The sequence below is a fragment of the Phytophthora sojae genome, assembly GCF_000149755.1.
Source record: "Phytophthora sojae unplaced genomic scaffold PHYSOscaffold_2, whole genome shotgun sequence".
NCBI lineage: Eukaryota > Oomycota > Peronosporomycetes > Peronosporales > Peronosporaceae > Phytophthora > Phytophthora sojae.
In genome coordinates, this window is record NW_009258116.1 from 8,730,153 (window position 1) to 8,756,248 (window position 26,096).

The 26,096-nt window shown below is 52.7% G+C and overlaps 13 protein-coding genes across 13 annotated transcripts; 7 read left to right on the forward strand and 6 right to left on the reverse strand.

Moving 5' to 3' along the window:
• Positions 1-23: 23 nt before the first annotated feature.
• PHYSODRAFT_326520 (hypothetical protein) lies at positions 24-798 on the forward strand (the record flags this gene model as incomplete). Its single annotated transcript, XM_009522505.1, has 2 exons — positions 24-35; positions 73-798. The coding sequence occupies 2 exons, from the start codon at positions 24-26 to the stop codon at positions 796-798; spliced, it is 738 nt and encodes a 245-aa protein (XP_009520800.1).
• A 217-nt stretch (positions 799-1,015) lies between these two features.
• Positions 1,016-2,738, reverse strand: PHYSODRAFT_297155 (hypothetical protein; the record flags this gene model as incomplete). Its single annotated transcript, XM_009522506.1, has 2 exons — positions 1,016-1,089; positions 1,175-2,738. 2 exons carry the CDS (start codon positions 2,736-2,738, stop codon positions 1,016-1,018), a joined length of 1,638 nt encoding a protein of 545 aa, XP_009520801.1.
• A 276-nt stretch (positions 2,739-3,014) lies between these two features.
• PHYSODRAFT_481652 (serine protease trypsin-like protein) lies at positions 3,015-3,791 on the reverse strand (the record flags this gene model as incomplete). Its single annotated transcript, XM_009522507.1, has 1 exon — positions 3,015-3,791. One exon carries the CDS (start codon positions 3,789-3,791, stop codon positions 3,015-3,017), a length of 777 nt encoding a protein of 258 aa, XP_009520802.1.
• A 593-nt stretch (positions 3,792-4,384) lies between these two features.
• Positions 4,385-5,017, reverse strand: PHYSODRAFT_326523 (hypothetical protein; the record flags this gene model as incomplete). Its single annotated transcript, XM_009522508.1, has 1 exon — positions 4,385-5,017. One exon carries the CDS (start codon positions 5,015-5,017, stop codon positions 4,385-4,387), a length of 633 nt encoding a protein of 210 aa, XP_009520803.1.
• A 2,669-nt stretch (positions 5,018-7,686) lies between these two features.
• On the forward strand, positions 7,687-8,232 carry PHYSODRAFT_454293 (hypothetical protein; the record flags this gene model as incomplete). The annotated part of the gene is made up of 1 exon (XM_009522509.1): positions 7,687-8,232. A coding segment is annotated over one exon (546 nt), but the record flags the coding sequence as incomplete, so codon positions are not given.
• Positions 8,233-9,163: 931 nt separating this feature from the next.
• On the reverse strand, positions 9,164-9,826 carry PHYSODRAFT_438801 (hypothetical protein; the record flags this gene model as incomplete). The annotated part of the gene is made up of 1 exon (XM_009522510.1): positions 9,164-9,826. A coding segment is annotated over one exon (663 nt), but the record flags the coding sequence as incomplete, so codon positions are not given.
• Positions 9,827-10,469: 643 nt separating this feature from the next.
• On the reverse strand, positions 10,470-10,916 carry PHYSODRAFT_326525 (hypothetical protein; the record flags this gene model as incomplete). The annotated part of the gene is made up of 1 exon (XM_009522511.1): positions 10,470-10,916. One exon carries the CDS (start codon positions 10,914-10,916, stop codon positions 10,470-10,472), a length of 447 nt encoding a protein of 148 aa, XP_009520806.1.
• A 1,984-nt stretch (positions 10,917-12,900) lies between these two features.
• On the forward strand, positions 12,901-17,211 carry PHYSODRAFT_397710 (hypothetical protein; the record flags this gene model as incomplete). The annotated part of the gene is made up of 2 exons (XM_009522512.1): positions 12,901-13,209; positions 17,059-17,211. Coding segments are annotated over 2 exons (462 nt in total), but the record flags the coding sequence as incomplete, so codon positions are not given.
• A 791-nt stretch (positions 17,212-18,002) lies between these two features.
• On the forward strand, positions 18,003-20,197 carry PHYSODRAFT_257872 (hypothetical protein; the record flags this gene model as incomplete). Its single annotated transcript, XM_009522513.1, has 7 exons — positions 18,003-18,072; positions 18,255-18,459; positions 18,513-19,033; positions 19,126-19,605; positions 19,771-19,784; positions 19,806-19,838; positions 19,880-20,197. 7 exons carry the CDS (start codon positions 18,003-18,005, stop codon positions 20,195-20,197), a joined length of 1,641 nt encoding a protein of 546 aa, XP_009520808.1.
• A 400-nt stretch (positions 20,198-20,597) lies between these two features.
• On the forward strand, positions 20,598-20,933 carry PHYSODRAFT_399905 (hypothetical protein; the record flags this gene model as incomplete). The annotated part of the gene is made up of 1 exon (XM_009522514.1): positions 20,598-20,933. A coding segment is annotated over one exon (336 nt), but the record flags the coding sequence as incomplete, so codon positions are not given.
• Positions 20,934-21,043: 110 nt separating this feature from the next.
• On the reverse strand, positions 21,044-21,253 carry PHYSODRAFT_483905 (hypothetical protein; the record flags this gene model as incomplete). The annotated part of the gene is made up of 1 exon (XM_009522515.1): positions 21,044-21,253. A coding segment is annotated over one exon (210 nt), but the record flags the coding sequence as incomplete, so codon positions are not given.
• An 841-nt stretch (positions 21,254-22,094) lies between these two features.
• On the forward strand, positions 22,095-22,649 carry PHYSODRAFT_486186 (hypothetical protein; the record flags this gene model as incomplete). Its single annotated transcript, XM_009522516.1, has 1 exon — positions 22,095-22,649. One exon carries the CDS (start codon positions 22,095-22,097, stop codon positions 22,647-22,649), a length of 555 nt encoding a protein of 184 aa, XP_009520811.1.
• Positions 22,650-23,971: 1,322 nt separating this feature from the next.
• PHYSODRAFT_257869 (hypothetical protein) lies at positions 23,972-25,994 on the forward strand (the record flags this gene model as incomplete). The annotated part of the gene is made up of 2 exons (XM_009522517.1): positions 23,972-24,054; positions 24,119-25,994. 2 exons carry the CDS (start codon positions 23,972-23,974, stop codon positions 25,992-25,994), a joined length of 1,959 nt encoding a protein of 652 aa, XP_009520812.1.
• Between the last annotated feature and the right edge of the window lie 102 nt (positions 25,995-26,096).

A 26,096-nucleotide genomic window follows, 5' to 3' on the forward strand; every position in this document is an offset into this window, starting at 1 on the left:
TCTACAGCCTTCAAAATCAACAAATGACCAGAACTGTGATACACTAACTGTCTGCCTTTTCTTAATTTATAGTTAACACGCGAGAACCTGCCGCCGCAAGTGGCGCAGCGCGTAGCCCGCGAGCTCCGGAAGCTGGTGCTGCAGCCTCTGGACGGTATTCGGTACCTCCCGCAGGACGAGGAGCAGCTGAGCGAGATCCACGCGGAAATCCGTGGACCGGAGGACACGCCCTACGAGGGCGGCTACTTCACGGTCAAGCTCACGCTCACCGAGAGCTTCCCGGAGCAGCCTCCGCGCGGCGTGTTCCTGACCAAGATCTTCCACCCGAACGTGTCGCAGCCGGCGGGGGACATTTGCGTCAACACGCTCAAGAAGGACTGGAAGCCGACGCTCGGCCTCGCCCACGTGCTGCAGGTGGTGCGCTGCCTGCTGATCGTCCCGTTCCCGGAGTCGTCGCTGAATGACGAGGCCGGCAAGCTGTTCCTGGACAGCTACGACGAGTACGCGCGCCGTGCGAAGCTGTGGACGAATATCCACGCGCCCAAGAGATCAGCCGTGGCCAGTGAGGAGTCTGGGGATACGAGTGGAGAGGATGAGAAGAAGGACAAGCCGACGGCGAATGAGGATGGGGACAAGACGCAGCACAAGCGACCGGCTGAAGATGCGCCGAATGCGGAGGCTGAGAAGGACGCGGCACTGTCCACGCCCGTGAAGAAGAAGACCAAGACGAGCGCGGACGTGGAAGCCTCGCTCAAGAAGAAGAAGGCCAACAAGAAGAAAGGAATCAAGCGACTGTAGCGATCAGTCTGGCCACTCCATACCGCGCGATGCCATCTCAAGGCCAAATGCGCACATTTTGCTGGCTTGCTCGTTCGGTACCGAATGCCGCAGCCATATAACCTAATCTAAGCTGTCACTGCACCATGAACATGAGATTATCGATTGCTGGTTGGCTCTAATCGTATTATTCGTGCGAGTCCCCCAGCTCCGGTCGCTTGTGGTGTTGCAGCGGTCTTCAGACTCCCACCGCGTTGTGGCGGTGGCCGAGGGGTGAACGGTCGAGTAGCTCCGGCACTTCCGGGCGCTGCGCTGGCATTCGTCTCAGTAAACGCCGCTCCAGATGGGCTACTTGCTCGCGAAGACGACGACAAGAGCGCTTCAATGTGCCCCTTACTCACGAGCTGGTTGCTGAACTCGTGCAGTCGTTCCCCGCTCTGCTTAAGCTCGCTCAGCTGTGTCTCCAGCGCGCGGTGTTCACCAGCAAGCCGCCTCCTCTCGCGTGAGTCGAGGTTTCGCGCTTGCTCCCTCTCCTTCGAGTACGCGTGACGAACTGCGTTCCCGAAAGTCTCCAGTTCCACGAGTGCGTCGCCAAACGCTGTCGGGTCCACAAGACGCCGTCGACGAGCTGGCACGACACCAGCAGCAGCTCGAAGCGCTTCTTGTTCATTCAGATCTCGCTGCTTCCCGCTGGTTAGTCGCATCTGCACCCGTAAATGCGGCGTGTTAGCTTCCAGCTTGTGTCGTGCCAAGAACGCGCCGATCAGCGGCGAGTTGCACATTTCGTACGTAAATCGCTCGCGAGTCTCTACGTGATCACCGGACTTGGTAAGGCTGTCGGCCTTGCTGGTTGGATGCGGGTGGCTCTTGGAGGGCGAGATGGAGAAGGCGGAGTTCCGGCGCGCTTTCTGGCGGGATGGAAGGGTTGGAAGCAGCTTTGGGTTTGATCCGGTTGTCTCCTGCTCTCCGTTAAATTGATGTTCATAGTGATCAGCCGACGCAGGGTCTTCGAGATCGTCATCTTGGTCTTCGTGCCACGTTCGAACCGCTTGTCTTGTGCGCTCGACTCGTTCCGCTCGTATCATACGGTTCCTCATGGCAGGGAAGTCCGCGAGCGCGGCAATTCGCTTCGGGGAGTCTTGGTCAACTGCCAGCCAGTGATCGCACTTCAGATCTGCCGGAACGAAGCCGAGGATCCAGCAGTAACATGTGCGGAAGATCTCGTGCTTGATCTCGTCGCTCGAAATCGTCTTCCGAGAGCGTGGGAAGGCCTCGTACAGCGACACAAACAGAATCTGCGCTACCACGTCGGGCAGTTGGTCGAAGAAGCCCGAGTCGCGACTGGAAGGTTTCATCTGCAAGCGAACGAAGAGCGACGTGAAGCTGTCGGCGATGCGCTGGTAGAAGCTGGCCTCCAGCTGAGGCTGGCGATTCGGCTGGAAGCAGTGGGCGGTGAGGTACCAGAACATGTCCTTGAGCAGCGCGTCGATCTCGCTGGCTTCCGAGAAAATCTTGTCGAACTGATCTCGCTTCTTGATAGACCCGAAGCGCGTGTTTTGCACTACTTTCGAGCGGATCTGAGAGAGCTGCACGCTACGCGGAACTTCCGTCACTTTGTGCTGGTAGAAGCGTACAGTGACGATTTCTGCTGCTTGGATCGAGTTCTTCGTGCGCACGACGAGGATGGTCTTGTGGGCGGCTCTCTGCATCATCGTTCGGATGCGTTTGCTTCGCTGCTGCTTTTCGGCGATCTTGTCCATGAGCTGGAACACTTCGGTGGCTCCTTCGGCAGGACGGAGCGCGCCACTTTTCTCGCTTTTCGCAGCGTTTGTTGAGATTCCTCGAAGGCGATCAACTTCCGTGATGAAGGATTTTCGCGGACGACTTGGAACCCGCGCATCGTTTGCACCTGCACGGTTGTCGGTCTCCATGCGTGGCGGGTCATAAGGGTTCTTGATCATCCGAGAGAATGGCAGCTTGTCCCTGTAGAAAGCTTGCAGCTTTGTCGTTCGTTGGTCCTTCAAAGGCTCTGTGTGCTATTCAGGATCATCTTATCGCTTAAGCTGGTTAGAAATAGCCGAGAGGTTTGGCAATTGTTTCCTTGCACTTGTAATATATCGACTCACAAGAGAAGAGTGGCTAACAAAAGAGGAGAAAAAAACTGTTTTCATGTTTTGTTCGATACGAGGTATCAATTGGTAAGACGAGTGAGTGCCTACAAAACTCCCTACCAGTCCTTACTGCGTTTTGATGACCGAGTTGATCCACTCAACCGCAGCCGACACGCGCGCGTAGACAGCAGGGATTCCTTCGTCACCGCACCCGCTGCCCCAGCTAGGCATGCCGATCAAAATGTCGTCGGCGTCTCCGCGCCCGTTCTCCTTAATCAGAGGGCCGCCGTTATCGGCATTGCACGAGTCCTTGCCAGCAGCTCCGCCGGCACACACCATGGTCTCATCCACGACGAAGAGGTTGGAGCACTGGTCATTGCCCCACACCTCCACACTGACGCCCATCAACTCGTGAGAGCGAGTGCCGTTCGGGTACGAAGTGTCGCCCCAGCCCAAAACCTTCGACCACATACCAGGAATAATGTCGGAGTCGTTGGCTGCAGGAAGCTTCACGGGCGTGAACTTGCTGGGCCTCTCCAGCGTCAACACAGCGACGTCGTAAGTGAGAGTTAAGTCGTTGAAGCCGGTGTGGTTTTGAGCCTTCACTACCTTGATCTGCTCACCGTCCGACGTACCGTTGATGTAGTGCGTGCCGATGGCCGCGAACGCAGTCTCCTTGACGCCCGTGCATGATGCAGTCGTTAGCACATGCGTGGGGGTGATGAGACTTCCGCCGCAAAAGCTTTCGCCCCCAGCGGTGGTACGGAGACCAGTCGTGTACGTCTTGGAGCCAACTGGGACCTCAGCTCCTCCAAGAACAAGCTTGCGCTGAACGTGCTCGGACTCGGCACTGACGACGCCCAAAGCGATGACCGCAGTTGCGAGTGTGGAGATGACCTTCATGGCTTGCCGATGGTTTGCGTTGGACTGGTGTGTAGTGCGTGGTGAAAACCGGAATGACAATGGGTCGTGTCTTTAATCGAAAGTTGCTGCTTAGGATAATTTCACGCATACATGTGCTGGCAACGATCTTTTAATTTGTTACGTACTAACGCTCCAGCATCAACAGATCTGTAAATGTGCGGGTACAACCGTTTTACGATCTACATGAGACCGCGTCGAACAAAAAATACTAATCAACCAAAGTACGAATTGGGATTTAGGTACCTCGTTGGAAAGAGGGGCGTCTTAGCTATCTTTTGAGGCCCTCCACAACTTCTAACAGTTAGATTAGCCAAAGATATGACCCCGCGAAAAAATTATCTCCCGTCCCAGAGCAAAATTAAGATTTTTTTATTGGCTACCCTGGTGTAAAATTGTACAGCGGATCCAATGATACCCTTCGTTTCTTCAAATTCGCATTGAAATAGTCTTAAAACTTCACTTTCGTGCGATGTTTCACATTAGTGACACATGCTGTCAATTGATATCATTTTGGATTAGCATGGACATAAGTATCACATTGATTGATCAGCTGGGCTAGACGACGTACATTGCTACACTTTTGAACTAACCAGAGACTGCAGCTCTTGAGCCTTTCCCTGAAGGCAGCGACGCTCACACTTATCAGCTCTGATAAGGCCTGTCACCTTCTGGTGAATATCAACCTCGATCAAATTGATACTTATATCCTCCTCGGCTTGCTCATCGTCTTCGATTCCCTCGCTGTCCCCCGTCACCTCTCCATCCTCTTCAGCTGACTCGGCCGTGCTCCAATCTTCATCATTGCTTTCATCAGGCTCTTCGCTCTCAGACGAGACGTCGCTGGCGGCATGTGCCGCAACGTGCGGGGAGGTCACACGGGGTCGATTTTTCTGGTTGCGCTGCCGATCGGTTCGAGAAGGCGTGCACGCCGGTGATGCGTGCAGCTCGGAGGCACTCTCCTCCTGCTGCGGATCGGAGGTGCGCGCAAGCTGCTGCCCAGGAGCTGCCGAAGCGTGCTGCTCGGGCGCGTACGGCGTATGCTGCTCGGGAGGAGGGGGGTGTTGACAGGGAGGGGACGCGGGCGGCTCCGAGGCACCAACGGACTGTGGCGCGAGAGCGCCGGAAGCCTGTGTGCCGGCGGGCGACGACTCGGGGCCGCTGGAGGTCTGCGATGGCAGCTCGGAGGTCGAGCGGTGGGCTTCCATGTCGGCGGTGGTGTAGATCTTCTTTGAGAGCGAGGTGTTGAGGGAGCGTTCGCTTTAGTGACAGTTCAGGTTTTCAAATCACAAATCGGGTCCTTTCTCGAATTTTACTTAGATACGAAAAATAGCAGCCAATTTTCAAGCGCGATTATCTCGATAACTCTAAATGGTGGCTTAGTATCATTTTGTTCGAGGCAGTCTCACATACAGGATCGGCAGGTGGGAGGAACTGAAAATCGATGAAGCCTGCTGTCGCCGTTGAATCTTTAACGAGAAAAAATCGAGTTTGTGATTGAATTACGCGCGAACTGCCAACCCAGAAGAGAGCGTGGCGATATGGATTTACAAATTCAATACCCAACTACCCTACTAACCGAGTTCGTAAAGTCAGTTTAGCTTACATACATGTACGTGCCACCCGATTGGATTTGAGTTTGTTGGAAAATTCAAAGCAGCGTCAAATACCCGGATACTAATCAGCCTAAATACACATTGCGATTTAGCAGCATCAGTCGTCTTGCCACCATTTTTAGCTGTGTTTTTTTATCCTTCTTGATTTGACATATGTCGTTCAGTGTTATTCACGCGTTATTAATATTTAGTCCACAACAGTTGCAGCCTGCTCCCCAGGCACAATGTCTTAAACGTCGTAGGAAGCAGTTTAGGACGGTAGTGCTTCCTCGCTCGTGTTGTCATGTCTGTTGAACTCAACTACTGGGTCCGTTCCTCGTACAGACCCAGTAGCTGAGTTCAACTAAATTGGATCGTATCCAATTTAACGGAACTGCACCGTGCACTCTTCACTAATTTCGATTTTTTGCTTTGATGTTTTTTTTCGGTGACGGTCATACACGTTGGCAAACTTCTGCTGTAGTACTCCCTGAACAAATGTGACCCGCTTCAAGGACCAACTGGACAGCTTCACGCGGACAAGCGTTACCTCGACGTCGACCACTTCAGAATTTCGTAGAGCGATACGTGACCGGCCTTGATGGCCGAGCGCAACGCATCTCCAACATGCTACCGCTACGATTCATATAAAGCCATTCACAACCTCCAAATGGTCATTCATCGCGGCTTCACACATCGTCACTTACACGGCTATCGTGAATAAAACACATCACCGCAAGATGTCCATTCGACGAAACTCGGTTCATGTCGTCTTAGTGCATCCTTCACTGCGGTATGAATGAAGCCACTCCACTACGGCGAGGTGGCCACAGGTAGCTGCATGATTCATTGCGCTCTTTGTGCAGCCTTCGCTTCGATTGTGGAGCGAACACTGGACCAAGTCGAAATCCCATGCAAAGCTGCGGTGCCCACTTGAAAATACCGATGTGTCCGGTCGTGGCGGCGTTGCCCGTCGCCTGTGTGATGCACCCCTCGCTACGATTGTCATGAAGCCACTAGATAACCGAGAGATGTCCATGCTGTGCTGGCGTGCCCATAAAGCAGCTCCCGTACGTGGAAGTCCCGATCTTCGTTCTGCCGCACGAGATAGCAGTCGTTCAAAACGTGGCTGAAACCGAGAATTTCAGCTTCATCAGCGATACTCAGTCTGTTGTAGTAGCAATTCAAGATGTTGTTTAGATAGCCACTTGCGGCAGACAACCGCGGCCATCGGGTAGCGATTTTGCAATCGAGGTCATCAGAAGGCACCTCGCAATGGTGCCCCATTCTACCTAACTGATACCGAGGTAAGTTTACCAACACTAAGAACAAAGAAACGAAAAATACTTTGCGCAGTTGAACATTTTAGTTTGTTTTTGGTATTATAATGCGATTGAAAGAAGATGAACAGCGCTCACACACCATTCTTTCCGCAAGATCACCTGACTGACGCAGGGAAGCGAGCAATCTCGGGCGCTTCATCGTCGGGCAGCTCCAAACGCGCGCGAATGTGTGCGCAGGACCGCAACGCGTTTTGCAACTACGAGCGATTCCGAGGCGTGAGATTTCCACCAGAAGTGCAGGCGCTGACGCACGTTTTGGATCACATTGATACCTTGCTCATGTCGTACGAGGAGGCTTTCGTGGAGGCAGCGAGGTCGGGCCAAGTAGTCTGGCTGAGGCAGCTGATGCGTGAAGTAGCAGCGCCCAAAGCTCTTGTAGCCGCTGCTGCGAACGGCCATTTGGAGTGTGTGGACGCCCTACTTGATACGTGTTTTGACTCGAACCCCGACTCCGTGGAGGAAGATAACCACGACATTTTCCTGGAAGCCGGTGAGTCAGCGGGCCGCAATGGCCATCTCAGCGTCTTGAAGTTGTTATTACGTGATGAGTTTTATTACTACTCCTTGAGCGCTGACTCCGCTGCTTGGGGAGCTTTTGACGAAGCCGCTGCCAACGGGCACCTTGACGTGGTTAAATTCGTGGTTGAACGCGTGCAAAAGAAGGCAATACACCGTCGATGCTCGCTTGCTGGAGCCATTTCAGGAGGACATTCGAGCATTGTGAAGTTCATGCTTAGCCTCGACACGTCTAGGATAGACCTGCCGGGCAGTCTTGAAGCGGCGGTCGATGCTGGGCAGACAGCTCTTGCAGACAAATTTCTCGTTCTCTGCCTGGACACAATCAAGTGCGAGCCGCTTATGAAATGGCTGACACGTTGGAAAAATTGTACGAACGCCGTGAAGTATCTGTACAGCCGAGGCCACAATGACTCAAGCCTGGTTAGCAGGGCATTTGAAAATGCATCCAAGTACGGACACATTGACATGATGGAGTTTCTATTCAGCACCGGGCGAGTGTCAGTCGATGTATTCGACCGTGTTCTGGAGGGATCGGTCACCATGAAGGACACGAGTGTTCTGTCGTTTCTCTGCAGTAAGAAGTGTGCGTCTTCATCGTCGATTAACCGAGCATTTGAGGCTTCGTCTGGAAGTGAAATGATCCGATATCTGTACGAGAACGAGAATATTTCGAGTGAGGCTATCATTGTAGCATTCAAGAAAGCTGCAAAGTGCGGAGAGTGTTTCGGAGGTTACACGGAAGAGCAGGTTGCAACTGTGAAGCTACTGCACAAGGACAACTGCATACCGGACAATGTGACAGGCCAGGCGCTGGTGTCAGCGGCTAGCATGAATCATTTGGAACTGGTGAAACTATTGCGTCACGGTGCAAGGATTTCCGCGGAGATGACCCGCAAGGCTTTCGCTGCAACGTTTTCGTGTGCAGATACTGGTGTGATGAAGGCGTTGTATGATGAGCAACGGATTCCAGTCCAAATGGTGGTGGAGGCGTTCAACAGAGCTGCCTTTTGCAGCCATATCAAGAAAATGAAACAGCTCATCAAGTTTTTGCCGAGAGAGATTGCAGACCACCTGACAGCAGCAGCACCCGGGGATTTTGTGACCATTGCGAGAATCTACAACGTTAATTGGATCGCTGAAATGAGACAGAAAAGGCTACGCAAAAACACACGTCGCTGAAGATCACAAGTGAACAGGTTTTAATGAATCATGATTCATGACGGTGCGTTTATTCACGATTCATGAAGACGACGTAGTGATTCACCGAAGTAAAAGCAAAATGGAAGAATCAATTGACTTGCGAAAACGTAAGATGGATTCTGCGACGGTATCAAGGTACAATTTGATTGGCTAAAAGTTTATTGAAGTGCCATACATTCACGTGCAGTCGTATCGAGGTCGGCAGGCAACATCGACTAAGCGGTGACTGCAACAGTCGACAGCCGAGTTCTAGGCGGCGACTTCACGAGCTACCAGATTTGGGTTTGTTGTTGCTAAATGGCTATAAAACTTACGCTAACAACTTTGGCTTTAGGATACCCTCTACGCCAGCAAGGTTTGCTAGCTTTACACTCCGTCGCACTACTGGGGTCAGCTCGACTGCACTAACACGAATGTAAATGTGTGTACTGTTTGAATATAGCTACTACTAGCTTGCCAATCTCGGACAACCGGACTGGCTTGTGTGTCTCTGACGCTTGGGCGGCTGACTGTCTTCTTCGTTTCGCTCTTGATCGGCTTGTCGGATGAGTCTCAAAACAGTTGTAAGCTTAAGCTGTTCAGCTCTTCGCTTACGTTTGCTTGGTTTTAACCGCAGTGTACCGTATCCAATGTTGTAAAGCTCAATAGCGTGTTTCTTGTCACGGATTTTGGGCATAGGTGCGTCCAGCTTGGCCTCGATCCCATTCATAATGTGCCGCATCATAATTGACCACTCTGACGGCGTCGCTTTTTTCTGCGATGTATCCAGGTCGTCCGATGGTATTCCTTTGCACGGGGGGTATTTGAGCTTTGGATTTCCGAACCACCATAGCATCCATGCCCCAAGGGGATCGATACTCGGAAAGCTAAATTCTCTAGGTAGCACATGAAATTTCCCGCCCCAGACATGATACTGGTGCACTGGAACTGGTGCTGGCACTACGGCGTTGATTGACGGACGTTGGTGAAGCCCAACTTCGTCTAACAACGATCGAATTTCCTCACGCAATAACTCTCTCGTAATATTGCCCGCTGCCACACCCTTTTTCTCAAGTACATGCTCCATTCTCTGCTCCAGTTTGCCAGGCAGCTCATCAATTGACCTTTGCTGCTGGTCAAGCTTCTTGTATAGCTCAATATATGGCGGTATCCCCGTTGGTCGCATCCAGAGAGACTCTCCAGCAACTAATTGGCCTTCAAGCGTCCTAAGGACAGTGGGGCTTGTAAACAAATGTGTCGAAAGTAATGCATGGGTGGCCGGTAAATGCTGCTGCAAATATTCCGCGTGATGCACGAGTGATGCTAGGCACAACCGCAAAATTCCTGCCATATTGGCTTCGCGAGAGAGAACCGGAAACATAGTCTCCACGCACGATTTCACATTTTTATCGGAGCCATCCTGAAAATGGGGCGGTAAAGTAGCGAACTTAGAGTCATTTACGCGAAGTCCTGCCACTACTCGCCCCAGGAATTGATCTCCTGCGGCTTCATAACGGAAATAGCGGTCTTGAACTCCACCGAGGCTCCATCCGCAGCGAAGACACACACTCACGATCGAGGGATCACCTGTACTTCCTCCACAAGCGAATGTAGCCACTCCTTTGCGCACCGAGTGCGTACCGTAATTTTTTACCAGATTCTCCTTGCTTCAAAAGGTTAGCCAGCACCTTGCTAAATCGTAGCTTCTGGTTAGAGCCTGGAAATAGTGCCCCCGGTTCCAATCGAGGGTGGCATGCAAGATAAATTGCCAAGGCAGTCACCCAGCACGTTGATGGGCTCAGCGGGTTCGCGTACAGGTGGCGTGGATCACGGGGCCCTGAACCCTCCTGGTTAGTCTTCGTCTTCACAAATATTACTCCAACGCTATCGTCTTTCGCCACGAGATGCTGACTTTGGAGAGTCTGGACCGACATTGAGCGACACATCAAATTCCACTGCGAAGTCAAAAAAAGATGCGAAAACCCGCCATCACCCGCCACGAGAGTCGAATTGCACAACTCCTTTTAAAGGGAGTACGTGAGTGGCTGCTTTCCTGATGTCTTTGTGGTGCTAGTCTGGTCTTGATCAGACTCCATCCGCTTCATACCGGAGAACAGTTGCTTCATATCATCACCGTACTCAGGAGGCAGCGCCACGCGCTTCACGCGATAAAGATTCTTGATAGCACTTCGGTACCCGCTCAGCGTAGCCGTCTTCACAGAAGCACTCTTGAACACCAGAAAACGCTCAAAAACACTCGGTGTAAACTCACTTAGATTAATGTCATCATCTGCGTCGAAAAACCTGGCGATATTCTCATCCTCCTTAGCGAGCTCGCTCCTGATCCACTTCTTAATCCCGTTGAGGCTGCTCTTGTACTTTCCTCTTGTTTGCTTGGTGACGCATGCATCGCGTATCTCCTCGACGTCAGCATGACTGGTACTCCGCGCGAGCACGTTGCGAGCCTCCATCACTCATGTTGCTGCTGGGTCGATGTTCTTTGTGTGTTGCTGTCAAATTTTAGCCAATGAAGGACTTGATGTAAGCGTCGGCGGCTCCCGCTTACGTTTGCTCAGACTGTATGGCAACATTCGCATACTGAAAGCCAGTTAAATCCCGTGAGGAAACACACATTTCCTGCAAAATGTCAGCTGTCCACGCCGACGACTTCGCAGGAACCCCTATATGCTACTTACGAAAGCGAAGGAATCAACATTTCATTCATATTTGATCAATAAATGATCAATAAAATTTTATCGTCAACTTGATCGTTAAATTATATTGATACAGGTAAGTTATCCTTACTTAGTATCCAAAACTCTGGATTCCAAAGCGCTCGCGACGGTTTTGGCTTAGCCTGTTCACCGTAGAAGTCCCACAGTTAACTTAACGGATATCCTGCAAAACGGATATCCAGCGACCTTTCCAACCAGGCGCCAGCAAAAACGTCCGGCACGAAAGGACGTCACCCAAGCGTCTCCAAGTATCACGTCTATGGGGCGCTTTACGCACTTGCGCATTCCCTTCGCCGCGAGCAGAGAGCACGTGGTGCGGACGCCAACACGTCTACACTACCATGGCGTTTTCGCGGTGGGTGCTCCACGCGGTTGCGTTCTGCTCGGCTGCAGCAGCAACAGTCCAAGCCTATTCGATCGCTCTCGTCCACACCTATATCTTTGACTCGCAAGTGCTCTGCATGGGGACCACAACTGGAAGGATTCCACTTCAAATATCGAGCTACCTCAAAACGTCGACCTGCGTGCCATCACAGTGTGTGGAGGCCCCTGCCGGCAGTAGCCCGCTGTACATCTCTACTTACTGCAAATTCGTGGACAGCATTGGCGTTAGCAGTGGGCTAGACAGCTTATTTGGCCATTTTCCGTCGTATTACTACATGGACACCAACAACTTTCCCTACCTGGCGGTGGAGAGGTATGCTGCCGGGAAAAGTTGCGCGAACTTCAGCAGCCTCCTCAGCAAAACCGTGTACATGGGCGACGCCAAGTGCCACAAGACCGGCGCGGCGTCCAGCTACAGATGTGCCATTGGAAATGGTGTTAGTACAGCGACAATCACTACGTACACGGATGCTACGTGCAGCACGGGTAGTGTAGGGCGTTTTGCTGTTAGTGAAATTTACTAAACACTAACTCACTGTTAGCTGTACGTTTGCTGACTGTTATTTGACGTGTTTGTAGCAAGAGAATAATCATGATATATATTAACCTTAAGGCTGATTGCAGTTATGTCTGTCTTACCTACTGAAGAGATCTAAACACTCTGCGTCCTTGAGACCCGTCTTCTAGCGAAATATATTCGGGCCAGGGCGAATTCAGCTCAGCGTCTTAAAACTCGTCCATCATCTCGATCGGGGTGTGACGGGCCAGGCTCCAGGTCGGTCTTTCCCACCTTACCCATTTTATCAGGTACAGTCACTGCATATCAACAGTCTTACGTGCCTAGATGCTTTCAACAACAAATACAGCACCGCCATCGCTGCTAATAGAGGATCTCACCTCACTATCAGTTCTGTCCGCACGAGTTGGTCCTTAAAAATAAAACACAACACAACGGATGGGACTATCCGTTGTAGTCAAGTAACTACGGCTCTGGCGCTGCACTGGCATCTAGAGTAGACTTGGCAGCATCTAATGTGACAGTACCGTTGACTTGGGACAATGTGGGCCACAATATCGAATCAAAAGCGTCTTATCTCTTAAAATATAGAAAACCAGAAGGATCGCAGTGGCGTAGATAAAGTTATTGAAGTGTAAAACTCTTTAGTAATTTCCATTTTTGTGCAAAAATTAGTAATGCTCGTTCGGCAAATACATGTTAGCAAAATTTACTAGACACTAACTAACTGTCATTTACACGTACAGCTGACTCTACAGTTAGTGTATAGGGAGTACGCTAAGCACGGGAAAAACGGTCGTGCTGAATTATCTCGGAGGAAGCACGTGTGACGGCTCAACAAGCACTGTCGACACGAAGCTTTACGGGAACGTGATGACGATGTTGTACTACTCGTCAATCGGGAGCTATGACGCGAAGACTGGTAACTGCACGACTCCTGCTACCCCGACGCATCTGGTGACAACCACGGTGCCTGTGGATACGTGCACACCTACGTCTACATTCAGTGATACGGCCAACGTGTTTTCTGGTATCTCGTGCAGCTCTTCGTACTCTCACAAGCAGGACACTGCGGCCATATTTGGTTCAAAGGCATACGTGATTGTGGAGAAATACATTCTACTGCTCGTTAACCAGGCTATTGGGTAATACGACGTATCTTGCTGATGGCAGATGCCACGAAACCGTGACAATGACCAGCTTTCGAGTGGTACCTTCTTTTTCAGGTCACAGCCAGCTCAGGTCACACAAGGTCACATGCAAAGTCGTGCAAAGCGCCATATGAAATAACCGCGTGTATTTCAGATGTTGTTAATCGTTGTTACCTAACTCGTCGGCGAGGATCGCGTCTCGAATAGCTGCGCGCCGAGATGCTCTCTTGTTGCGGCGCTTGGCCTCAGCAGCCCTTCGATCGGCAGCTCGGACCCTGGCGATAGGAAGAATCGTGTGAGACCACCGCGCTTGACCTACCAGGAGCCCGTTTGCTCCATAGCGCAGTCGATCGATACGTACGGGCCACTCTCCATCTGATAACTCAGCCACTTGAACATCACTATCGCTCGAAACATCTTCGTTGCTGCCGTCGCTGCTTGTGAGCTCTAGCTCCATATCGGAGCCTCTTTAATCACCAGCAACGTTGATGAGTGTCGGCTGCCATTCGGCCTCGTCACTGCTGTCCGCGTCATTGATCACAATAACCTCGCGTTGCTGGGCTTGATGTGTCGTGGTAGATGATCCCAGGGAAGTACCGTTACCTTGCTGTGGAGATACGTGCTGCCCGGCTAATAGCGGAGCCGCGGCCAAATAAGCTAGTATAATGCGCGCCACAGTAACTTGAGCAGCAATAAAGTGCGCCGTTGCAACAACAACCGCTGCAAAGTGACTAGCTGCCAGAGGGTCCGTAGCAAAAACCGCGGGAACGTGGACCTCGGAAAAAGGGGCGACAAGATGGGTACCCACGGGAACATTAACAGCAGGGACTTGAATTGCTGGATCGCCACCCGCGTTTGTAGGAAGAGTAGATACGGTAGCTGCCGTTACCGGATCAGCAACGTCAGGGGCTCCAGCAAATTGGGTCGTGGGTACGGATGCCTCGGAAACGCGAGCCATAGGATCTGGTGCCGCCGTCTCCTCGCTGAAGTACTCGTGCACTCGTCGTCCACCACATGTCGGATAGCATGGAAATACATCTCGTACTTCTTTGAAATGCACAAGACAAATGCGGCCGGATAGTATCCCTTCGTAGCTCGGTCATAGGCCGTGAACACGGCGCACTGTTTAAACTTGGGAGGGACGCAGCGAAAAGTGCCATCGAGGAAGATGGACGTCTTGTTCTGCGTAAGCATGTTGAGGAGGACTGCGTGCGCCCATCCAATAAGCCTCTCACGTTGCTTCGCGGCTCGGTCAAAATATGAATAGTGGAAAAGCCAAAAGCTTGCATCCGTTGGACACCTACTGCCATTCAGAACCTCAGACCAGGGTGGAGACTCGATCTGCCCGTACACGGATCCCCCAAACGCCTCTGCTCGCGCTCGGTTCACACGACGAAGGACCTTGTCCCTCGATAAACCCACGTAAGATCGGTTTCTGTCTTGATCACCGTAGAATTTAGAGCGAACATCTTCCCATATTTCACTTCGGGTTGCAGTGGTTGTCACCGCCAAATGGTCAACCTCGCGCTTCATCGCTTCGGTGACATCAGTAGTGGTAGCAGTTCCCGCCGTGGATTCGTCGTTTTGAATAGCACCACGCCCAGAGGTATGCTCTACGAAGTTGGTGTAGAATTCTAACCCGAGCTGAAACTCGCATCTTCCCGGACACTCTGTGGAGCGATATCCGCTGCAACGGTACGTGATTTTGACCCCGGTTTTGTTGGAACGCGTGTACTTGTAACCCCCAATCCAGCGGGCAGTCCAGCCTGTGCGACGGCCGCCACGCCTACCGCTGCCAACGACACCATCTCCATCACCTATGGATGTGACCACCCAATTGACTTGTTCGCTCGCGAGTTCACCATCCGCGCCTTCGTTCCCAGCCAATTCGTCCCATCGTCACCAAAGCCGAACTCGTATTCTTCACGGAAGAGTTGCTCCGCTATTTCAATAGCATCTTCGTCCGACCTTGCCCCTAAGGCCGGGATAGATTCGCTCTCGGATGTAATGGGATTTAGCAAAAGCGCCAGCGTATGGTTCCGATTGAGTGGGGCCGCAGACTGTTCTTCTTCCACACGGGTCGCCATTCCATAATCTTGGAGTTGTTGGTTCGGTATGTCCACCGCAGGCGTCTCTGTACGTAGGCAGAAAAACATTACGATTTTAGGCTTGATTTGATCCAAGTCTCATACGAGGGCATGTATACCCTCACCAAAGGCTGCCTGCCGGGAGATACGCGTACTGCGGCTCGAGGCTGTCGTTCCCACTGCGGATGATCGCCTGGGGTTCTCCTGCTGTTGCGATTGACGCTGCTGCCTTTGCCGAGTTGAGCGTAGCCGACGCTGCATTGCGATTGAAGGCGTGGTAAATCACTAATGAAGCAAAACGGATAGGGGCGCGTTGGTTACGATTTTGGCTCTGGTTCGATCCAAATACTTGTCGTTGGTTTCAAAATTTACTTCACGTACGTTACGTTCCCTCCAAAGGATAAATATGCCGTGAGTTTCAAAACTGCTGCTAGTATTAGTACTCGCTGGATACCGAGGCATTACCGCCTCATGTAGGAATACATCTGCTAAGTTGACGCGTGACCTAGTGTGACCTGACCTGGGGATGACCTGTTATGGGCGCTTCCCTTTCGAGTTACTCGGGCTTCCGATGGCACGGTATCGATAAAAACGTGCGCGAATTCGCAAACCTGTACTGGGGCTGTGGCGACCGCACCGATAACTACCGCAACTACTTCGTGCGACATTGATGCGGCGGGTGTTGCTGACGCAAAATATTTAGCCTACGGAACGACGGACTGGTTCCTGATGTTGAAGCTAAGTTTTGATACGAAACGGGGTGATTGCAAGTCCCCAGTGGTGCCGATTTACGTGATGTTGACGTTGAAAGATTACGCTGAGACGGCGTGCGTTCCAGCAACGACTTGTACTGACACGGCAGCGCCGTACACCCGCATAGGATGCAGCTTCCATGACGTATCACGAGGATATGATAGCGCTGTTTGGTGCGACGCCGTTTGTTACTCAAGAGTGGTGCACTTCTCGACTGAAGCAACTAGCGACACAACGGCCAATAGCTGTGCGTTGACGCAGCTTTCCAGTATTGCCGGCTGACGGGAAATGCCACAACTCACTGGGTACTGGTTACAGAGCTACAAGGTATGCCGATGGTTCGGCAACAATTCTGAAATACTCTGATTCGAGTTGCACATCGTCAAGCCCGTCAAAAACCGAAATCACAGCAGCCCAAGCCTCAGGCGCTATATGCACTGCGGCCAGCGGGTCAAGTACGAAGGCAAATGGTAGAGGAGTCACGCCCTTCTACTTGATGACTACGGCGAAGTACGATACGAGTACTGGCGACTGCAAGCTCCCAGCAACGCCGACACAACTCGCTTCATCTGTTGTAGTCGTGGACTCCCTTACGCCAACAACAACTTGCAGTGGTTCATCGGCCCCGTGCTCTGCAATCAGCTGCAGCTCGACATTCAGTAACAAGGCGTACACAGCTTGCCTTAGTCTTCGGCTCCAATCCGTACGTGGTTGTGGAGAAGTATGGCCGGTGGTGTTGCAGATCAAAAAATACAACTGCCCTCCAGCAGCAGCTTTTCCACGAGCACGAGTTGGGCGGATCGCAGACTTCTCCTCGACAACGAACGGATTCGACCCGAATGCTGCCGCCGTGTCGACCTTGAAGCTCAACGTAGACCCGCAAGTGATGGCCGTGAATGGGGCGACGGCATCACTACATGCCAATGATGGTGTGCACGTACCCGCTGCAACGATGGATGTTGATAGCACCGATGGAACCGCGGGAGTCGAACAGCAAACTGTCGAGCATTGCAGCGTACCTGGCGGACGGTAAATGCCACATGACCGGCCTGTCGGCAAGTTACGCGGCGACACGGGCGGCCGACGGATCGGCCATGATCAAAATTTATGCGGACTCCGCGACTTGTGCCACGGCAGGAACTGCGTTTGCGGTGACTGAAAGTCCGAGTGGATGCAAGGTATGGTATAATACCCAATCTATTCCAACCAAGGCTTGTCCGTGTCATCCCCTACTTGTGAAGTTCACCAATTAAAGTGCCGGATTACGATATTTTTATCCAATGATTGGTCTTACAGAAATTGTCCAGCATTCCAACCGATCCGACCATATTTGGTTGCAATTTTTACAGAATATTTATTATTCAATACAAATTCTCATATAAACAGATATTCTAAAAATATCGTGAAGTTTCCAACCGAGGCAGCAGTATTTGTGGTTTCATTAGTAGAGAAGCACCAACAGCGCAAAAGCGATGTCGATCGCTTCCCTTGCTCCAGCTAACAGCAAGAAGTCGAGAACGACGGCTCCTTCAACGCGTTCCTCGAATGTGAGAACGTAACAACCGACGCCGCTCATAAGCTTATTGACGCTGACAAGACCGGTAAGGTGCTGAAAATCATGTTAGATAAGTATGCATACTCCCTAGCTAGATCGGCAGACAAAGTTCTATCAACAAATACGTGTCTTGCGTATTTCGGAAACGTGAAAAACTGGTTGCTGGATAAGTATCCACAACAGGGAGCAATCGTGAAACCACAGCTGCAAAAAATCCTGTCTGGGCTTTGAAAGTATTGCAGCAACCGCGAGGACGGTGCGCTGGAAAAGAAGGCCCCACCGTGTTCCAAACAAGATCTAGAAAATATAGTTCGACTGCTGTATACGTCGGATTCGGCGGATACCATCTACCTCGACGCTGCCGTTGTCGTCACGATGTGGTACCTGTACGGGCGTAGCTCTGATGCCGAGCAGCTAGAGAAACATCAGCTCTCAATTCTTCCTGGTAAGTCTTGAAAGGATAATGATTGCCATTGTTTTATGTTTCTACTGATAAAAACGATGCATTAGTAGGTGGCGTACTCTTCCTTCGATTCAAGAGAGTTAAAACGGCTCTTCTCCAAGGCATTTCGCTGTTCAAAGACCCGAAAAACTTTTTAACATGCCCTTTATTCGCTATAGCTACAGCACTTTTAATGCAGAAGGCTCCGTGCAAGCGCATGTTCCCGCAGTTCGTGGATACAAAACGGAGTGCCGCTAACGTGGAGGATGTTGAAGAGCTCAGCCTGGTGGAGCTCCTTGAGGCTGATGATGACCCGACAGCACTGGTCGAAGTCGAGCAGGTGTCGGGGAAGCCTAAAGTCCCTGGTGCGCAAGCCTATGTGAACCGTTTGTTAGTCAGAGTCAAATATATTGCCGCAGCAACGGACGTTCGACTTACCCCAGAACTTACCTCTCACTCGTTTCGGCGCGTGCTGTCATGCACGCCAACGACGGAAGCCTGGCCGAGAACTGGATTATCGAGCGGGGAGGTTGGCAACTTGACCGTGTCAACAAAGCCTTTGGGTACATGCTGGGTACCACGCAAGCCGACCAAAACGTTGCCCGCGTACTGAGCGGATGGAAGCCGAAGGAAGGTGCCCGCCTTCCTTCGCTGTGCGCACTCGACGACCCCATCGGTGAGCGTGCAGGTAAACTGCAGGCCCTAGTCTTCTCGAGCACGCTGGGGTTTGACGACACAGCACTCAATCTTGATGACGGTGTAGCTGATGTCTTGATGGCGACACTCGTGATGCACTACCCCGACATGCTGATCCTGTCCGACCAGAGCGACTTCATTCTCCGGATGCGAGAAGCCATGGAAGCTCGGGCCATAGGAGAGTCGGAGGTGCTGGCTTGGAGCGAAACAATCCTGCGTGCCTTCACCCCTCCGCCTCCCAAGGTTGACCGCATGCCAATGACGCCCAGTCCGCAGCTGTAGTAGCGCTGTTAAAGCGCCAGTCGGAGCAGATCGATGTCCTCATTCTGCAAAACAAACGGCTTGATGAACGACTGTTAGCAGTGGAGGAGCGGCTTCGAGCACAGTCAGACATAGCAGCACCAAACGCGCTTGAAGGAGCTTCAACGTCAGACGGGCTGAGCCCTGTCACCGTGCAGCCACCGGCCACCAAGTCCGTGCGCCCGAAGAAGAAAGGCTCGCAGCCGTTGTCGGCACTCTGGTACGAGTGGTTCACTGCCGAGCCTCGTGTATACGCATCACGCTCTGTCAAAAAGACAACACTGTACGAGTTTAGACACGCCGTAGGATACATGATGCTGTTCTTACCGAATGGCTTCGCACTAGACGTAGCCGCCTCTGCGTTCAAGAACGAGGTGCTCAACATGGGGCAGCAAGCGCAAGCGAACGGTCTCGCCTTCTTGAAAGCAAACGGATCTTCGGCTCTCGCTGCCGGCACCGCGTTGAAGGCTCTGCTCAAGCTACACAAGACCGGCAAACTCGATGCCCTGATCGCTGACTTCCACGAGCGCGTCACCAATGGTGCCATCCTTGATCCAACCCCTGCCGCCGCACTTCCAACCTTCATTCGACTACAACCAAACCTGTAAACCTTACATCATGATGCACAACAATATAAAACACAATTAAGTAAAGACGATGGCCGGATTCGAACCGGCCTGCAGCGAATGCTGCTCCTCCACCAAGAGGCACCGTCGCGGGTAAGTACACATGCACCGCAGCTAAGCCAGCAAATAGCAGCAGGGCCAAACCAGGTAAGAGAAAAACTGGTAGCATGTACGTACACTGACAGCAGCTGTCCACAACGCCGTCGGCCACTCTCAACATACCACTGCTGGCCTCAAGCGCCATCACCTCGCCCGAGGCCACGCTGCTGTCCACGCATCCACCGCCCCGCACGACCTTCTCCATCTCCACCGCCCCGCGCGGCACCACCCCCGAACTGCTGCCCCTGCTGGCCTCGAGCGCCATCACCTCGCCCGAGGTCATGCAGCTGTCCTCCTTGCCGCCAACGCCCGTCTTGCTCTTGGTCCTGCTGGCCTGGGGGTCCTCTGCACGCCCGAGCACTCGTCCGTATTGCCGCTGCCCGCTGTGTGTCCGGCTCCGAAGCTAAATGAATGAATGAATGAATGAATGAAGGGATTCAGTTGAGATGGTCATTACAATAAAATAGATGTGACTAAAATGTGTTGCTTCAGTACCGGTACTGGTTGGACTCCTCGGTCGGACAGTTGGAATTTTGACGGTATGGATAAATATCGTGACGGTGCCGACACAATTTTTTTACGTGATTTAAGTATAGGCAGACTGACCGCAATGCATGTATATTGACCAATGACATCTAGATATACCCAATATCGGTCAATGAGCTTGATTAGGTGTAGGGTAAAACGATGCCGACGCCGTGCCGACGTATAATGTAGGCAAGGGGGCGAAAATATGCAGGGCGTCAATACGAGCCACCAGTCTACTCGAATATGTGCCCTCTTGCCGACAGAACACTCGGAACCAGTATGAGCCTCCAAGACCTCGCCCCCGTCAACTCACAGCGCGCTCTACAAACCGCAATCAACGCCTTCGGACGCTTCGTCGCGGCCCAAGGCGTCTCCATGGACATCATCGCTGCCTCTCTCGCAGATGATAAGAGTGGGGCTGTGTTTGTGAAGCTCATGGACCGCTTTGGCGTTCGCCTCGCCTTCGTCGAAGGCCGAGGAGGGAAGTCGCTAGCCAAGAACTCGGTCATGAGCTACTACCGCCATGTAAAGAACTGGCTGCTCGACACCTACCCGACCCACCGAGCCATCATCGAGAAGAAACTACTCAAGATGGGACAGACGCTCGAGCGCCATTGTCTGAAGCGCATCGAAGGTGGAATGGTCAAGAAGGCGCCTGCCTGCACGAAGGAAGACCTACGAATTCTCATGGGCGGACTCTACTATGATGCCACCAGCCCCAAGGACTACCAAGATGCCGCGTTACTGGCGCTGATGTGGTACGCGTTTGGCCGCGCCTCAGAGCTGGGGTTCGTGGTGAAGGGAAACCTGTCTGTGAGTGCGGATTTTGTGTTCGTCCGGCTCATCCGCGTGAAGACTTCAGACGAGCAGGGCATCTCTCTCTTTCCCGACAAGAACAGCTTCATCACGTGCCCCCTGCATGCGATTGCGATGGCCCTGGTGATGCAGGACGCTCCGTGCGCACAGCTGCTGGATCATCCGCACCTTGCCGCAAGCGGCGACGAGAGCATGACAGCCCCTGTTGACGTGCCACTAGCTGAAGCTCTTGTTGCCTGTGAGAACGACGACACGCCCAGTGAGCCGCCTCAGAAAAAGCGTAAACTGCCTGAAGAAAACATGAAGATCCACGCCTACGTGAACCGCGTTGTCAAGACAGCGTCTGCCGCTCAAGCTAAAGCGGTGCCAAATGCAAACTTGACGTCTCACTCGTTTCGACGTGGTGGGGCTCAGCATGCAAACGGTGATCCACTGCTCAGTGCTCAGTGGATTTTCGATCGGGGTTCGTGGAACATGACGGCTACCAACAAGGCTTTCGCTTACGTGTTCAACACAACCAGTGAAGACCAGAAAGTAGCATGTGTTCTCAGCGGGTGGGACTCGAGCAAGAAGCCACTGGTTCCAACCCTCTCCTGGTTCGACTCCGCCAGCCGGCAGCAGGCACTGAGCTTGGGAAATCTTCTTTTCCAGCCAAGCGTGTGCACCCATGACCCCGAGAAGAAGCTCAACGCCCGCGTCGCTGAAGTTCTAACTGCCGCGCTGATCCAGCATTTTCCCGAGGTACTCGAGCGCTACCCGATGTGCCCGTACGCTACCCGGATGCGCGAATGCCTGATGGCGTTGGGTTTACCAAAAGCTCAAGTTCTCGCGTGGAGCTCTGAACTACAGGCGAAGGTGGCACAAAAGGATCTGGAGGAATCTCAAGACGACGCGGAGGCATTCACAAGAGAAGAAAAGCTGATCAATCACCAGAACTGCATCATCGGCGAGCTGATAGCCATGAATCGAGCCTTGACCGAGCGGGTCACCCAACTGGAGAGTCAGCGCGACGTTGGTCAGGGTGACTCCTCCACAAGTTTGCCGGCACCGGTGGTGGCACCACAATCGCATTGCGAGGATTCCGCTACTGTATCGAAGTCGTGTGGAAGCAAGGCTCTCCCGAAAGGCCCAGCGGCTATTTGGTTTGACTGGTACGCAAAAACACCACGTATGTGGGACGTGTGTGCGGATCGGCAGAAAAAATCAGCGTACAAGCACACCGTGAACTACATGAAGCTCTTCTTACCAAACGGCTTCGCGCTGGACCCGTCGGCCCCTGACTACACCGACCAAGTTGTTCGTACCGGAATTGAGGCCGAAGCCGGGATGTACAGATTTTTCGAAGAGCACGGAGTCAAGAGCAAACGTGGATCAGCTGTGCTCAAGCAACTGCGCAAGTTTTTCCGGGAAAGCAAGCTCAACTCTCTAGTAGACGCGTACCGTGCTCCCGTTGCTGTCGCTGGCGTAACGGACCCAGCGCCCAAGGAAACGCAAGAGCTGTTTACACGGAAGTAGTTGAGTTATAGTTTCTAACGTGGGGCTATAATAAATGTTCTGCACCGCTACACATTACACTTCGATAAATGTATAGCGTACAGCATGTAGTGCGCATTTGACTTTCGTACGCAACTGCTGGAACGCCACAGAGCTTCATAATATCGATCTACTCTTAATCAGCTCATGCATTTGACAACATCTTGCACTGCAGCCGAGGCGGTGTGCTACCACTCTAAATCTTTACTGTAGCCATTTTAATAGTAAAAAATAAGAGTGTTCCTGTCTTAACGGATATTTTATGATTACCCAGAGGTTGCAGATTAAACAACGGTTTTGTGTGAAAGTAGGATTTTATTGTTGGTAGTTAATCGGCTCGACCGCGTAAACACAGCCCAGATCAGCAAAGAAGTGGCGTAATCCGTCTTCGGTACTTGGCTTGTAGACGAGCTCGTCCGAGTCGATGAAGTAGTGCTTGTTGCCCACCGCCGCGCGAGCGATGCAGTGCCAGGTACCTTCTTCTTGGCCAAAGGGCCTACCGATGATCACAAGGTGCCTAAAACTAGACCTAGGAATCTTCTTGAACCACCTTTGCGAACTGCAGTTGAACGTGTTGGTACTGTTCAGGTACCGCAGCTGATAGCCCTTGGCGCGAAGCGCTTCATGCAGTGCTTTCATAGAATACGCCCCGTACTTCTCATCGCCATGGGGGGCTGGCCCTTCTTCCTCGGGTGCAGTCGCGTTAAGACGACGCACGATTGGCACCAAATCCTCGACGGTTAAAAAACCCGGGTTTGTACCGCATTGTTGATCGAGTACAATCCACAGAGAGAATATCTCTCGGATATACCGCTCTGATTCTCACACATTGGACCGCCCCTAGTCCGTCTACCCACAATGGATTGCATCTCTGTTCGTGGAAGGTCTAGCAAATCGCTGGACGTGAAGAGAGACGCGCACCAAAAAAAACTCCCCACTCTTACTTAGCACTGACGTGAAATCGCTAGGAAATCGCCGGCGGGGTGAGCGCAAAAGAAAAAGTGAGAAGGACTGCATCGCTGCATCGAAGGCGACGAGCGCTAACCAACCGTGTAAATTTCAATGCTTTTAATACAGTACAGCCAGATGAACTCTCGAAAAATGAGAAATGTATTGCGTTTTTGTATGTTACGCAGCGCTAATGCTGCTGTTTTAATAACCAACATGCAAACGCTTAAGTTGGTAATAGCGGCAGAATTGCAGGTGCCAGGCAGTAACAGCCTGACACCTGCAATCCAGGATTTGCTCTGGCACTGCTGGAGCAGTGGCGCATTTGATTGCTAACCGCCTGGGCACCATGCCCGATGTGCATGATGTGTCTGCTTTTTTTTAGCCAATCCCAGCTTGTAGGCACTCTGTCGGCCGATGTCGGCACCGTCATGGTATGGTACGTTAAGTTTGCTCACTTATGTTAAGTTGAGCAACATAGTTGGAGCTAAATACTACTGTAGGAGCAACACAGGCTATCCTATCACCACCAAGCCATCGCCCAGGTACATGGAGAGCCACTTCGAGCGCGTACTGGCTGCGGAAGCCGCGCCTAAGCGCGCGGCCGCGTCGCCACCGTCCGCCCCGGCTGCAAAGCGCTCTCGTCCGAGCGCCGCCGCCTCCTCCGCCGAAATCTCCGCGCTCGTGGACGGCGCCGAGGCGCAGGAGGGCGACGCGCTGGACGCCCGCGCGCTCAAGTCCATGGCCAACTCGCTGCAGAAGCGCGTGCGACGCAACGCACTGGCGCGCGAGAAGCATGCGGACGAGCCGCAGAAGTTCCTCGAGTCGGAGCTGGCCCTGGACGCGGAGATCGCGCGCTGGAAGCAGCTGGCCGCCAAGCCCGAGCTCTTCGCCGCCATGACGGAGCTGCAGGTGCCGCGCGCGCTACTCGGACTGCTGGGCCACGCCAACCTGGACATCCGCCTGGCGGTGCTGAGCCTCTTGGCCGAGCTCACGGACGTGGACGACGCCGCGGAGTCGCTGGAGCCGGCCGCGAGGCTGGCCACGCACCTGGTGGACGAGAAACTGCTGCCGCTGCTGGTGTCCAACCTCTACGAGCTGGCGGCGGCGGTGGACGGCAGTGAGAAGCAGCAGGCGGACGAGGAGGCGGCGGGGATCTACCACTCGCTGCAGATTCTGGAGAACCTGGCGGACCTGCAGCCGCCCGGGTGTGCTCAAGTGGCCGAGCACACAGCCATCTTGCCCTTTTTGCTGCAGCAAGTGGCCCCGGCACGGGCGTTCAGTGAGAACAAGTTGTACGCGAGCGAGATTTTGTCCATTTTGCTGCAGGCCGGGAAGGAGCCGAGGGAGAAGTTCGTGTCATGGAGGGGGCAGGAGCGGCCCAAGGAGGAGAACAGGAAGGAGAAGGATGAGAATCAGGACGCGAAGGTGGATTTGATGGATGATTTGTTACAGGCGTTGGCGCCGTACAGGAAGAAAGACCCTGCCACCGAGGAAGAAGAGGAGCTAGTGGGCAACTTGGTCAACGCGCTGTGCAGCGTCTTGCTTGTGCCCGAAGCGCAGAAGCAATTTCGTCGATTGGAAGGACTGGAGCTGCTGCTGCGCTTTACGAAGGACCGTCAACGATTCGTGTTCAGTGGAGCATTACGTGTTATGGATCATGCCCTTATGGGCAATGCCCGCAATTGCGAGCGGTTGATTGAGATCGGAGGCCTGCGGAGCGTGTTCTCCGTTTTTATGGGTCGCCATGGCAAGTACAAGTCAGCTGGCGCTACGAAGGCGAGCAAGTCTAGCGACCGCGCGAAGGAAGAAGAGAACGCAGTCAGTTTGGTGACGTCTTTGTGCTCGTGGGTGGGTGAAAAGGCTCCGGCTGATTGCTATGACCGTCTGCACGCCAAGTTTGTGGAGAACGATATGGAAAAGGTCGATAGGTTAGTGGATCTGTTTGCGAAGTATCACGAGCGAGTTGGCCGCAGCAACGAGGAGGACGACGAAGATGAAGACGAAGATAGCAAGTATTTGCGCCGGCTTGATGCCGGTTTGTTCGTACTGGAGAGAATCGCGTTTGTGGTTGCGCACCTGTGCCGCTTTTCGAAGAAGTTGAAGGCCTACGTGATGATTAAGTTCCACGAGCGCAGTATCGAAAGCGACAGCCTGACTATCATCTTGCGCGAGCAACTACACGTGCTTGAGGCAGAAGAGAAGGACGGTGATGAGGCCAAAGGGGAGAACGTGGATGAAGGGAGACAGGCCCAGAAGGCACAGCTTCGCGCACTCCTTGAAACACTTCAAGCTGAGGCTGCTCCTCGTGAAGATGGGCAAGCAGCTAGCTCGGACAACGATAAGCCGAAGATGGAGAATGGGTATAAGGAGGAATGAGAGAGGAAATAGACTTTGATGAACATGTATCCGTTACTTATTCTTACTGCTCGCGAACACCACGCGCAGTGCTTACCTTTAGCATCACGCACACTGAGGCGA